The 15,566-nt window shown below is 36.3% G+C and overlaps 1 protein-coding gene and 1 pseudogene across 1 annotated transcript; both read right to left on the bottom strand.

Moving 5' to 3' along the window:
* Positions 1–736: 736 nt before the first annotated feature.
* On the bottom strand, positions 737–3,539 carry LOC113042114 (dephospho-CoA kinase domain-containing protein-like). Its single transcript, XM_026200696.1, has 5 exons — positions 3,344–3,539; positions 2,868–2,980; positions 2,116–2,319; positions 1,938–2,025; positions 737–1,603 (listed from the first exon to the last, which is right to left on the bottom strand). Exons 2-5 carry the CDS (start codon positions 2,977–2,979, stop codon positions 1,318–1,320), a joined length of 690 nt encoding a protein of 229 aa, XP_026056481.1. The 5' UTR covers position 2,980; positions 3,344–3,539; the 3' UTR covers positions 737–1,317.
* A 3,436-nt stretch (positions 3,540–6,975) lies between these two features.
* On the bottom strand, positions 6,976–13,665 carry LOC113042111 (protein FAM171A2-like; annotated as a pseudogene).
* Between the last annotated feature and the right edge of the window lie 1,901 nt (positions 13,666–15,566).

Genomic DNA, 15,566 nt, shown 5'->3' with positions numbered 1-15,566 from the left:
TACATGTATATTGCTCATGTTTACACAGCGAGACGAACATAAACGCTCTAAAAAAATGGAGCTGCAGCAACAAAACCTGTTGCCTAAGAGAGTTAAAAATTGCTTTAAAAAATGCATATGCACTGAAATTAATTACTAAATTATGTCAAAATATTATTCACGGTATTTATTAAACATTACTGAACCAACCTAAATACAGCAGTCTATACCTACACACTTCTTGTCGTTGTTGTTGAATTAGGTAAAAGCTGCAGGTTAACACATTTTACCAGTTATTTTATTTTATAGTTTAATGTTAGAATTGAATTAGCTGTTGTTCAGTTTTTGTTTAACCAAAGTTTTAGTTGTCATGTTTTTTTATTTATTAAGGTTTATATATATATATTTATTGATTCTTAATTACCCGCATTACTTACCTTACACTTACATTTAACTTGTATTACTTAATTTTTTTAATTAGATTTTAACTAAACTAAAACCAATACGTAAAATAAATGTTATTTATATATTTATAGAATGTAAATAATTAGTATTAGTATGGTGAAAAATAATAATAATAATCTATTATTAAGAATTAGTTTTATTTAGTATAATGATACACTGCTTTTAACAAGTGTGGGAAACTATTTTGCATAATCCTGAAAATCTGCAAATGTGATTTTTTTTTTTTTTTTTTAGACATGCATATCACTGGATGAGTCATTAAGCATAACAAAAAATGAATTTGCTGCAACAATTCAAGTTGTGACATTTTTTTAATTCAGATATAGATAAAAATATCTGATATTAACAAAGAGCAGCAGAAGACATCAATACATTCAGTCCATGTATGCATGAATTCAGAATTAAACAAACGTGTTTCGAGTTAAAAAAGAAGCATTGTTGTCATAGTTCCATTTTATACAGTGTTACATTTAGGACTAATATCACAATAATTGTGTTGATTATAGTAACGCAGCCTGTGCAAATCAAATAACGTAAATGTGGCTCTTTATGTAGCTCAGGCTGACGGTGGTGAGGTCAGAATATCAACAACAAAGTTAGGTTAAACATCACATAAAAATGATTTAGACAACAAAAACCTATGTTAGCATATAAAATCGTTTCTTTACTGAAAAATGTAAATTCTGTCATCATTTATTCACATTGTTACAAACCTATAGGACTTTACTTTCTTCTGTGGAACACTGTCCACACACTTCCACAGAAGAAAGAAGACCGCATATAATGAGCAAATGTTGACAGAATGTAGATTTATGGGTGCACTATCCCTTTAAGTCCTATTGCCGTTGTTGTGGAAGCATTTCAGTATGTTTGCTAAGAGACCAGCAGTCTGACTGTACATAAAAACAGACCGCCGAGCCCGGCGACGGCTGCAACGGCGATGGCCCTGATGACCAGGAACTCCATGGAGTCCTCGAGCTTGGTGTGCAGCCGCAGCACCTGTCTGTGAGTGTCCTCACGAGAGCCCGAGTTCTCGATCACATGACTGGCGAGTCCACGCTTCTCTTTGAGGGGCATCTGAGCGCCGATCCTCTGCTCGGCCTCCTCCTGACTCAAACCGTCCCTCTGCATGAGACGGGACAGCTGCGTCGCCGGGTCACTGCCCAAATACAGACACATGAGCTGAAGAGACCAGGCTTATTACTGTTAAATTAGTTAAAACCATTAAAAATTTAATATTACAATAGTAAATTAAAAAGTTAAATAAATATTCCATTAAAGAAAAACAAAGTCCTTCCCTGAAAAGCTGAATTTAAAATAAATTGTAAATAAATAATATAAAATGTAAACAAGTAATAAAAGAAACTTAATAAATAATTCTAAAATAACACTGAAAGACCCTTTATTTGCTTTAAAAACTACAGTATCACACAACCCGGTCTGACTTATATTTATGAAAACAAGGAAAATGGAAGAGAGAAAAAACATCATACCAGTAAACGACAACCGTGTGTGTTAGGAAACGAGTGAGGCGTCGTGTTTCGAAAAGCAGCGGCACATCCAAAACCACATATCTGTAGCCTAAAGATCAACCAGCAATAAACATTAGTTCAGGAGATTTTGCTACACTTTTATCATTCTCTGTTTGATTATGTGCATGTGTGAGTATACCTTTAAGGAAGTACAGCAGTATTTGTTTGAACATTTCTTTGTGTATTTCTGGGTGTGTGATGGAGTTGAGAAGTTTTCGTTTCTCGGGGCTGGAGAAGATGATCTGCCCCAGTTTCTGTCTGTCAATCTCGCCATTGTCTAACAAAATTTCACGTCCAAAATGCTGCACGATCAGTCTGTACGCTGGACTCTGGGGCTCCACCACTGATACACAAAGAAAAATCACACAATTAAAGCACTGATTAAATAAATCAATTTATATTAAATAAATAATATCATTAAATCAATATTTTTTATTATTTTAATATTATTTTATCTAAAAATATATATTAAATATTTTATAAAATATGTATTAATCCGAACTATATTATTTTTACCAATTTTAAATCATTTAGTGTATGTGTGTACATTTTTTTTTTCAATAAACAAAAATTCATTATTTTTTATTATTCAATTAAATAAAAATCGATACACATTATAAATTACATTTATATATTGATTTAATATTTAAACTATAAAAAATGAATCTAGAATACACACTTACTAAATTTATTTAAATTTTTACAATTAAATGGTATTGAATTTTTTTTCATTAATTTGTTATCTTAAAAAAAAAAAACATTATTTCAAGTAAATTTTCTACATGCTGCCTACCTTTTTTTCTTTTCTTCTTTTTTTCAAACCACAAAATCCTATGAATTACTTTACTAAATAATGTTATAATACACTAAGGACTAACAAGCACTAAACACCTTTCCGGGCCACCACATCCGCATCGATGACAGGACAGCCCAGTTCTTTCAGCTGAGAAGACACTGTGCTCTTCCCTGAGGCAATGCCTCCAGTTAACCCCACAAGAAACATACTGAAACACACAAATCATAGTTATTTACCCTCTAACATCTAATTATTATACAGTATGTGACTGATGAATGTTGGTCTTTGGCGCCTTCTAGCGGCCTTTACTGGAACTTCAATTAAAATTCGGGCACATAAATATGTAAATACACGATTAATCGGTCATCTAGATTCAAACAACATTTCTAATTTCAATAATAACTTCATAATGATAAATGTCTTGTTATGTTTATCACATTAAGTGGTAAAACTTCAGTTACATTTTGCTTGGGTTAAAAATCACCCATACCACAGTAATAATGTGACTAATGACGTTAATAAACAGCACTGACATTTAAAAATGTTAAAAATATACAGAAGACGCACTTACCCAACAGCAATGACCTACTTCATAAACTGGAAACAGAAATTATAAACGCGTTTCTGCATAGATATACAAAAAAAACAGAGACGAATTTCAAAACACAATATGCTAGTTAATAGCAAGTATTTAAAGGGTCTGAGGGCTCTATAATAATGCTAGATAAATATAATCCCATTATTTGTGTTCATAACATTGACCTGTGCGCTTTGAACGTACAGTCTCTCTTCCTCTACTTCCTTTGTAAACGATTTTAACGCGTCAAACAAGCGCCGCCACGCGGCCTGGAGCGCAACGACAACCCTGTTTTGAAATACATGACGATTTTATAAAGGAGGATAAGATTCTGCAAGTTTTTAAGTAAAACGTCTACATTTCCATCCTTTTTTTAATGATTGCTAAACACCTACCTGAACCAACAAACTGGTTTAATGCCATCTTTGTTATTTATGCAATGACAGACAAGAGCAGAAATAATAGATCTCCAAGAGGCTATCTTGAAAAATCTTGCACTATTTTGACATTTGGTTAATGATTTCATCCAACACAATGTGTGGTTTTCTTATGTCATTTCTCTACGCTTGTAGACAATGAATCAATTCTACTTCTTAAACAAACAATGTTTTGGATAGAACAAAGATGGTCAACCTAAAACCAGTTAATCTTGTTTGAACACACTGCGTCTAGTTTTCTAGTGAGCATAATGACTATTATTAACAACTCTGACTGTGTTTAATCAGATGATAGAGCTATATACCACAAAGTACAAAGCTATATGTACCTTTAAGGTAACAATATGTACCCCATAGGGATAAAAAGGTACAAATATATATCTATAAAATGTGTTTATTTTTTTTTTTTTAGTAGGCAAGAGGACAAGGTCATTTTCAGACCTGGTGTATGATAATAAATCTAATTATTGTCCCTTAAGTTTTGTTTTAATTGAAGTGTAAAATTGTATATTTATTGAAGTATATGTATTTTTTCCCCAAGAAAATTAAAGGATCAAACATCTCCAAAGATCATGCCAGACTTTACTACAAAAAAAGCTTGTGAATGTGGGTAGGTCATATATTTCTTTATCACTAACTGAAGTGAATTTACTCTTTTAATGAGTTTTATTTTTAATAAATACATTTTTACATTTTTATAATGACCTTTGGCCTTTATTTAGTTTAACCAGTACAAATTAAAAATGCCTAAAAGTTCTAAACTATTAATACTAATAGTTATAATAAAAATAGGAAATTACACAATTTGCCATGTATGAAAATGCAGGATTACTTTGAGTTTTGTTTTTATTAAAAACAGAAATGCAGGAGAAATTGAATTTCTTTATTGTACAGCACATGACTTTCGGACACGTCAGAAGTGAAACAGTCCATTTCACATGTGATATTTTTCCCCCTAGGATATTATGAACAAATTATAAAATTGCAAAAGGTCCGTCTGACTTGATTGTAGAACAATTAAGCAAAGCTGTTGTGCACAATGGAAACAACATCATACTATCATCAGAGTCATATTCATATTCAGTCAGAGAGAGAAATATTTACACAGTACAGAGGGAAATGTGTTTCAGAGCACCACATCACATGACAAATGTACACTGACAAAGGCATATCGAGATTTCCGGTGAAACTTTACCCACAGGCTGTGAACAAAATATAAACAGACAGAGGAAGAGAATGGCTTTGATTTCAGTTCTAGTGAGTGAAACTCGTTCTAAAAAGAGTGTGCAAATGTAAAATCAGTGAAATTGTGGGTCAGTATGTAAAGTTAAGGGTTTCAGCACCAAGTATATAATATAAAACAAACTAAAATCCTCTTAAGAATTCCACCACTAAATCATACACTAGATGTTAAGTCTCACTCTTAATCGCCAGCTTAGTATAAAATAATCCAGTACTTAATCTCGGTTCCAGTTATATATGTTTCAGTTATTATAAGGAAGTTATGAAGGGTTGAGAAACGACTGACACACATATGAGGCATGTTGCAACAGTAGTGTCAAGTTGACAATCATCACAAGAGACAGCATTAATCACTGCTCTACATGTGATTGGCACCAGAGCAGCATGAGCAGAGCTATTTTAGTTCAAGTCTCTTTGTATTATGTTTGATAGTCATCAAATAGCTCTCAGCCTTCATGCTCCTTATGGTCTTAATTATTCATAAAATGTTGCTTCATAAATAACATGTCATGTCTTTAATGATGGGAAAAATAATAGAAAAGTGTCATAAATTATGAGCTTTTAATATCTGAATGGCTTTTTTTCTTTTTTTAAAGTCATAATTTTATCACAGTCAATGCAATGCAGACAATGTGAATATTAACAGTGCATGGGATAGTTCGGATGGAAATATTAGCCAAACACTGGCCTGTAAACTGGCATATAATATTTCATTTTAAATTTTGGCAAATTTCTTCCTATCAGGCATCTGTAGCAGATGCACCTATTATCCACCTTCATGCTTTGATAGTGTCTATTTTAATTTGTACGCTTAAAAAAATCTGTTGTCCTATATTAGTTTTCTCATGCACATAAAGGCTATCATACATATACACAAAATTCTAATGGCTCTCTTTTAAACAAATGAAAAGCTGGACTGAAAATGCTAACTGTGGTGAACATACATTCATATCTACTGTATCACAGTCAATGCTTTTTCATTGTAAGTGAGATTGGGGCCCAGTTCGGAATCAGCTTTTCCTATACAAATCTGCACTTTAATGCAACTAATGCTAAGTTTAGGCCTATCACATTTTTAAAGATTATATTCAAAAACCACACTGGAGTGGAAGATGTCGTATGGCATAACATATCATACAATAAATAAAAAATGCAATGTGTAATAACATAGAAATTGCTATAATATCACATAAATGTAAACTTTAAACCTTCTTATTTTAATCTACTTAAGGACAAACAGTAAAAAATGTGGAATGTTTGAAACTTGAACTGTAAATTTCAGATTAGCACTGCACAAAAAATATGAAATAGTATGAAAGATTGAAGGAAAATTTTAATTGACATCAAAATAATGAATTTCGAAGGTAGAAGAACGGCAAGTTGGGACGAGATACCAAGGAATATACTGCATAAGAACATAAGAAAATGGGAATCTAAAAGTTTTACAAGACTTCTTGGAAAACATCAAGTTCTTGATCCCAACATATTGAAGACTCAAGCTTTAGAGAAAGCCATCCATTGAAAAAGTCTATCACCAAGCCGTTGAGAATGAAAAGGTACTTGGGTACTTTTGGATGCAATCGTTTGTTTGAGTCTAATTGGTATGGAAATAGAGGAACAGTAAGATAATGTTTTTGTGGACTGTAAGATAAAGTCTTCCTGTTGTAAACCAGCATGATGTGTTGTGCTTTATTTTAATGAACTTGCCCAGATGTTTGATATCTTGTGTTCCTCCAAATGCAATGGCATTCTTCTCTTCTTAGGGAAGTCGTGGACTAGTGGTTAGAGAGTTTGACTCCTAACCCAAGGGTTGTGGGTTTGAGTCTTGGGCTGGCAATACCACGACTTAGGTGCCCTTGAGCAAGACACCGAACCTCCAAATGCTCCCCGGGTGCCACAGCATAAATGACTGCACCACTGCTCCGGGTGTGTGTTCATGGTTTTTGTGTGTGTTCACTGCTGTGTGTGTGAACTTCGGATGGGTTGAATGCAGAGAACAAATTCTGAGTATGGGTCACCATACTTGGCTGAATGTCACTTCACTTTCACTATAACTAGTCTTGAATTTAATGTGATTCTTGTTGTGCAAAACACTAAGATGGTATGATGCCACCAAATTTGTGTTCTTTGACCCCTGAGGTGCATTCAAATTGATCAGTGAAAGTACGTTGTCATAGAAAGACAAAAAAAAATTATAATTCAATGGCGCACCAATCATTTTGGTAACTTCTATCAAATTATAACGACACAAATAGTCGGTCTGTAAAAATATCACTGGGTCATTAGTCATTATCAATTTGAACACATCTCTAGATAGTCCAGTTATTCAAAGGCAGCTAGTGGGATTGATTTCTCACTCTACTTCTTGGGATGAAAAACCATTAGGGGGCGCTCTTCAATGCGCTGCCAGGGACTCTTCTTGTTCTCATCCTTATCATCCAAGTCGTTGTCATCTTCTGGGCTGGTGACAGAGTCACGCTGTGTTTCGCTGTTGCTACTACGTGAGCTGTTCCCCCGGCTTCGACCCCTCTTCGGCATTGAAGACCCCCTTGGATCCTCAGGACCGTCATCCAAAAGAGGGGTCAATGGGTTTTCCAGTGGTGAACTGGCTCCCATGCGGCTTCACTCCTCCACTTAGGTCCAGAGGGTCATGGTAGGTTGGTTTGGAGTAGTGTTTCCCGCCTCTTGTACTGTTGGAACTGCTTCCTCCATGGCCCTTACGCCCGCTTCCATAGTGTTCCTCTTTGTTCTTGCGACTGGATGTGGACTTGCGCTCATGTTGGGTGGGTTGGAAACTTGTATCTATGTTACGGTCCTTGCTACTCCCGGCAGGAGCGCTCAACGTGCTTTGGGCGCTGTGGTTGCCACTATGTGTTCCACTGTGGCTGAGATCAGCACCTACATCTATGTATGAGTGGCGCACATGAGCATTGGCACGTCCATCGAGTGATATGAACCAAGCACGAGGGTGTTGCTTCACCCCCAGTTCCAGAAGCTTCTTCTCAGTGAGCGCTTGCAGCTCCCCGTTCATTTGGGAGATGGTGGAGTCATTAAATAAAACAGGTATGTGAACTGGAGCTGGTGTTCCACCGGGGGTCCAAACACTCTCATCAGAGCCTGCTGGAGAATCACCTTGCTGGGCTTCTGCATGGCCTGAACCAGGGGTTTGGTTTTGGTGGTTTTGGCCTTGAATCCCACTGTTGGCACCTTGTGAACTGTGTCCATCACGGTCTGCTTGATTTGCCCCATCTTTACCCTGATCTGTGGCACCAAACTCGGATGAAAACCTCATGTAGTGGGCCGGGATCACAAGAGTTGGTACCATGGAACGGTACATGTTCTCCTTCATCTGATCCAGTGAGCTGCAGAATATAATTTGACCTGGTTGTGTGTTGAGTGATGTTGGGCGAGCGAGGTGATCCGGCCCTTGCAGAACCTGCGAATACTCCGGTGGCTTGTCCACAATTGGTGGAGAAGGTGGGTCGGATGTGTAGCCACGGTTATCATTGACAACGTGCCTCCGGCGATACTCGTTATCCTTGTCGTCAGGGCTATAGTTGCGTCCATATTCATCATGTATAAGATTGCTATCCAGATTGCTTGTATCTGTGGAACGATGTACCTTCATGGGGAAACTCTCTGCATTCTTTTGGGCTCCTTTAGACTGCTTGGTCTTAGAGGAATGTCGAAGCTTATGGGCAGGAATGTGCCTGGTAAACTCATCCCGAGCACCCTTGAAGGCATGGGATGGGGATCCTTCGGATTTGTTGGCGTCCAAGTTGCCATTGGAGGAGGCAGATTCAACATGGCCACCACAGATGAGGTTCAAATGGGACATGGAGGTGCCTTGGTCCCGCTTGGATCCGTTCAGAGCTGATGGAGCTTGAACCTGTTTCTGCTGCCGTCGGGGCTTCAGACATCTTCGTCTGGAAAACGGATGTTGACATTTAGAAAAAACACTCTCAGTGAGTCATTTGCTGTAATCTTGTGAAATATAGCTTATAATCAACCCAGGCTCAGAGGGAAAACATGCCTGTGGTGACAGTTCTTCAAAAGGGTATTATGTTGCTTCTTGCATGTTTCAAACAACTTTCAAAGTGAAATGCCCAGTGATAGGCACCAAAAGCACAATCAAAATAGAGGCATGTCTTTCCTCTGAGCCTATGCTACTTTTAAGTACACATAATTCAGACAAACTAGCACATACCTGCAATAATAAAGTAGAACACAAAGCAAGACTAGTACAAGCAAAGCAAGAGATCCCAAGATAGACAGGAGGAAGAAGGTATGGTAGGCAGTGATGTCCCTCAGGCCTGGGTGAGACAAACTTGAGCCTAGTGTTCAAAGATAAAGCCTGATTAGCATGTCTGCATGTAATTGTGTTTGAGTTAAGGAGGTACAAGTGTGTATATTGTTGCATGTAGTGCAATTGCATTCAAGTATGTTACTGTGTTCACAGTGTGTGTGTGTGTGTTCACTGCTCTGTTTGTGTGTACTTTGGATGGGTTAAATGCAGAGCACAAATTCTGAGTATGGGTCACCATACTTGGCTGAATGTCACGTCACTTTTTTCCACTTTTACCTGCTGAAGAACGGAAAGCTGCAGTCCAGTAGCCAAGCTGGGAGGCAGTGAAGTCCCACGTGAGCTGTGATCCTTCTCGAGTGATAAATCCTGTTCCGTTTCGTACCCATAATCCTAGAGAGAAAATGCAAAGCATTATTCCCAAAAAGAGGAGCTAGCATTGACAGGGTTTATGCAGGATGTTCATGTTGCTTCCATTATACCAGATAGGACAATATTTACATAGTTACCAACACTATTTTTTGGTGCCTAAATCAGGTTGTGCGTACCTGTCTTGGTGTCATACATCCATACAGGTATGCTGGTGGCAGATCGTATGCGAGTATCAGAAGGCAGTGGCACAGAGATGTGAACTGGCTCGCTGACCTCAACCGCTCGACCCTCACGGTCAAACAGTTGTGCGCTGACCGCTGCTATTGTTGTTAGATCTGTCCAGCCATTCTCTCCTCCTTAAAGCAATTTACACCGTTATAAATACACTGTATTATCTATAGCTATATATTTTTTAGTAAGTCTCTCCTACATATTTTTTTAGTTTTTTTATGGAGCATGTAATTATGGTTCAAATATTTAAATATCTTTATTAAGACAGACTCTAGTATTTTTAATACCTGTGTTGTTTGGTTCCAGAGCGAGAGGGTAAGGGAATGAGTTAATTTCATTCTGGTCTCTGGCTGTTGTTAAAACTGCAGTCAGATCTGTGTAGGAGGAGTTAAACTGTAGGCTCCGCCTTGGAACCTGCAGCCATGGCTGGCTCCGCCCACCTGAAATTAAAACAGTATAGAAAATTAAGTGTAATGACTGGCAAGTAACATAAATATGTTTTTTTTAGAGAAGTTAACTTATAAACTACGTAATGAATTGAAATTAATTTTCTTGAAAAATCAAAGGCACTTGTGGTTGAATTTTTTTATGCATTTCACATTATTTGGAGCCTTGGAAGACACACAGAATTGTGCATTTTGTGGAAACCAACAATATTCTGATTGCATAATAGACAAAATTATTAAGCCTGGGAGCCTAAGTAATGTATTCTGGAATATAAATATCTTATGCCAGTTTCCAATGTGTGTGTGTGTATAGGACATCTTTGCTTTGAATAAGTGTCTGCAAAATGACTAAATGTAAGGTAATGATTGTGCAATGTAGCTGGGTTACCACTTAGGCAATTCACTTCTTTTGTTCTATTATTTTCTGAAATGCAAGCCTCTCCGAGGCGCATAACTGATAACTTTACAATAGATGCCTTCTATGCTGCAATAAACGCCCTATCATTACAGTGGAATTAGAGCAATTAGCAGATTCAGATGTCAAACGATTCTGTAATGGAATTAGAATATTTCTGCTGTTGCTATGGTGACAGCTGCAAAAAAAAACTTAAGTGTCAAGATGACGTAAGCTGAAAGCCTGAATAGCAAAGTTTAAATCCAAAGATTCGATTTACACTTATGCGCAAAAATTGAATATCGCATAAAACACTTGCGAATAAAGAGAACAAAATCGTCACTTCCTGGTAAACTAGCACTAAATGCTATGCACATTTTTTCTTATCAGATAAAAAGTTTATCCAACTCAAATGTACGCATTGGCTTTTTCTGCATATTTTTAGAATTTTTACGCATCTTGGGATTTCCATCCAGCATTTTTAATGCGATATTCCAAAATGCCCATAAAAATAGATGAATAGAAACACACAGTGGGTGAGAAGGAAAAACTACTTTGTTAAGGACATGCATATGCCAACTCTCACATTTTTGTACACCCAAAATAAGCAATAATAATAATAATCTTATATTTTCTGATAAGAATATGGTGATAATCATGCTTGTTTTTGTGTATGTATATAAAGTTGTTTTAATGGTCATTGACGTTTTCTTACTCGGGGAGCCATGAAACACCTGGATGACATCATCATATAGTATCAGTGTGCCGGGCTTCTGGGCCATCAGGTAAAGACTGACAGAGGCATATACTAACAGAGAGAAATAGAGATGTGTTAAAAAGATAGTTAATCAAAACAGAAATATATGGCTGTTATGCCATGAACAGTATGTTAAAATATGTCATTCTAAATGTCCCTTCACAAATGGTAGATATGAAATGACAGTTTGGTACAAAAAAGTCTGAGGCTGCATCTTTTTTTCTACCGTTGAACCCTCATGTTGTGTTCTGGTCATTTTGACACAGAGAGGTTATTCTTTTTCCTGAAAATGCTAGGTAATGTTATTGCATTGGGCAAAAACTAACTATTTTTGTTCACACCGTGTATGATAAACCCCCCCCCCCAAAAAAAAAAATAAATAAATAAATTGGATGACCTTGTTATAGTTGGTGCTCCCTGTCAAAAATGACTGCCCTACAAATAATTACTTACATTTATTGTATATTATGATAAAATGTTTGATTCTGTCTTTTTATCTACTTTTTTCAATAAGCACAGGCTTTTTTCTTTTTTCAACTGATCATAGGCCTCTTTGATCTTTGTTTACACACCTCAGTTTTGGAGTGAACATGGCCACAATTATCCACAAATAATGCATTTTTCACTCAAAAACTGAGATGCATCAGCTCAGACCAATGAGGCTTACTATTAATCAGTTCCAGAAGGAAATATAAAATCTCAGCTAATGCTAACTGAGAGAAAACAGGTTGACAAAAAGATTGAATCCAAGATTTGGGAATAGAAATATCATAATAAGAAATTTACAAGCAAATTTTCAATAGGCCAGCCATTTTTGATAAAAAGTAAATTGGGTATTTTTAAAGTTTTTTCAGCACAGTATAAGGGTTAAGCATGACTAAACATTTGATATGAGTTTATTCAGCATCGCCTTTTACACTTAACACTTAATAAACAAAGTTTTAGGATTTTTATAGAATTTGAAAACAAAGAACGTTATGACATTAAATCAAGAAAAATAACATTCTGAACAAGATGTGACTTTAATACTTTAATATGCAGAGTTAATTCAGTTCACATTAGAGTTTACTCACAGGGTAAACGGCTGGCGTGCCATGGCACAGAGCTGGTGAGGTAATCTCTCTGAGATGCCGTAATGATTACCCATGTTCCCGTGCGGTACAGGAAGCTGACGACCTGCACGCCATCACTGCCTGCTTTGCTTTGTGCCAGCAGAGTCTGGTTCCCATGAACGGCAATAGCAGCATTAGCCAGGGGTGAAAGATCACCGCTGTCAAACACCTGGACCCTCACCTGCACCTCTGAAGGGGACAAAAACATATGATCAGATGCATGGCGAGAACGTCTTCAGACACGTTTGGATTCAAAAATAATAAATCTATCATAAGATTCTAACCCAAAAATATGATGAACTAAAAGACCAAATTCATATAGAAAGATCTGAACACAGACAACTGCATGGTTTTCATAAAAACATATCAGGTAACTCTCATATAGCATTCACAGCTCACTCTGAAACAATAGCATGCCATCATACAGAAGACAGCTGAAGTAATATATAAGCACACTTATATTGAGCTGTCAGTGGGCCTTAGTAAATCTCAGATTTGCATAATTGACAAATTGCTGTTTAGAAAGATTTCGCGCAGCCAAAAAGCTTGAGAAGGCTATGTCAAATTGTGATATAATTTCTAAAGGCTGATACTCAATAATATGCACTTATTGTTTCCTGTCTATAAAGCCATGCGATGCATTCAGTGTGAAATTCATATAAATCTGCGTTTCCGAGTTAGCGTTTAGCATTCATAGACCGATGCATACTAATGATACGATGTTGCAGTAGCATTTGTCTTGTTTGCTCGATGTTTTGGGCACAAAATAGCCCACCACTCCCTCATCCAGACCCGCTATGCGTCCCATTATTCTCTACTCACCGAGAGCTTCCCTTTCAGGGATCGATTTGCCAGCTGTCCCTTTAAAACCGCACAAAAATATAAAAAAGAAAAAACGAGGGACGAAAAGGGACGGCATCTTGAAAGCTACATCGCTGTTTCCACCTCGTCAGCCATATGTGTGTGTGTGTTTTCAGACATGGTTGCCAGCATCCTTCAGTGTGATGCGGGATGCTGCGCTGCTGCCGCCTCTCATTGTCAGTATAAAAGGAAAACAGCGCCCCCGCGTGGACAAACAGGGCGGTACGTTTGGTTAAACCCACAGCAATTTTGTAGTACCTAACTATTTGTTTTAGGAATCTGTTCTGATTACATATAGATAAGACCGCGATAAGTTGGAGGTCGTGTCAGCAACTGTAAGGGAAGTTCTGAGTCAAAGTCCACACTAGAAGTGATTTTGGTGTCAAATGCCTCAATAAAAACTTTCTTAAAGGAATAGTTTACCTGAACTTTAAAACTTTATAATTGGAAATTGACTCACCCTTGAGCCATCTAAGATGTAGAGGGGGTTGTTCCTTCATGGAAACAGATTTGGATAAATTTGGCCGTATGTCACTTGCTCACCAATGGGTCCTATGCTGTGAATGGGTGCCGCCAGAATGAGAGTCCAAACAGCCAAAAACATCACAATAATCCACACCACTCCAGTGCATCAATTAATGTCTTCTGGAGTTAAAAGTTCAGTTTGCTAACTTTCTCTAAATCTCTTCCCATGAAGAAACAAACTATGTTTTTGCGGATCTTGGATATTTTTAAATGGATACAAAGTTCTTCAGTGCATGTGATCTACACTGTAAAAAGCTCTTTGTAAAATTTACTGCAAATTGTTATTTGCCTGAAAACACCTATAGGACGCAATTTAACTGATTCTGATCTGACTTGCATCATCAGAGTAAATAGAACAAATTTAACACTAGGTCCAGATTCATACAACACTCCACATTATGAACATCTTGACTTCAGTAAGTGTGGGAAAGGTGACAGACTCTAATTAAACAGTGTGGTAGAACCTGTTCATTGCTGTCCCACAGTTGTGAAATAGGTCAAATGAACATCTTATTATAAGACCAGAGTGTGGATCGAGGGGCTGGGTGGTCTTTTCCCACTTCTACGCTTGAAAATAAATCCTTAAGAAGGATTAACAGCGAACCACAACCAATCTGTGCTTATGTCTGTAGTAGTAACTTTACATAACACTTTAGCACATCCAGAATTTTCATTTCGGTGCATATTGTAGTTTATTTGACTTGAACTGATTTATATGTCTGCAAAAGTAATATTTAAATTAATTGTATTAATTAATATTTTATTACAAATATTTAATATATTTCATGCAATTGCTGATATTTTATATGTAAGCATTTCTGAATAAATGTTTTACCTTGAAAACATTCAAATATTTCTTAAAACATGTATTTAAGGAGCAAGGAAATTATTTTTCTACTTTTTACATAAATGTTTAGTTCACTTGACATTTTTTTGAGTCATTACATCAAAATATTTATGGAAAGTGTTATCAATGTTTTATAAAACTGAAGGAAATAGCATTGTAGGAAACTAAAACTTTAGCATAATAATAAGTTTCCATGACCAGGGCACATTTAATTAAACTAGATTTTTTAAAGATTCTACTTTTTATCATCTCAGACATCCTTATTTAATTAACCCACATATGTATGTTGATATGTATGTAACATATAGAGAAACAAAGAAATACAAAATAAGCAAATAAATAAAATTAGAAGATAACAAATGAACTAAAATGACCACCTATAATAAAAGTATAGGTTATATATGATGTAGAGGAAATGGTTATGCATGAATATTTACCTCTGCTTGATACTAATACTAAATTATTTGCAGATTCCTGTTTGTTTGTTAGAAAATATATCATGCCCAGCTTTCAACTTTGTTTTGAAAATGTTTTATTTGGTTTTTACACTTATGACATGTCATTCCATAAGGAATACTATTTGATTAATTTGTTTTTAACTTTTGCTGGCAAAGTTAAGTATTCATAAATGCAAGTATGGCAATTAGAAAACATTGTTTCTTATTTTGAAATCAGAAGTTAAGCAATACC

The sequence above is a fragment of the Carassius auratus genome, chromosome 24 (genome assembly GCF_003368295.1).
Source record: "Carassius auratus strain Wakin chromosome 24, ASM336829v1, whole genome shotgun sequence".
NCBI lineage: Eukaryota > Metazoa > Chordata > Actinopteri > Cypriniformes > Cyprinidae > Carassius > Carassius auratus.
This window is presented reverse-complemented; position numbering and strand designations above follow the sequence as displayed.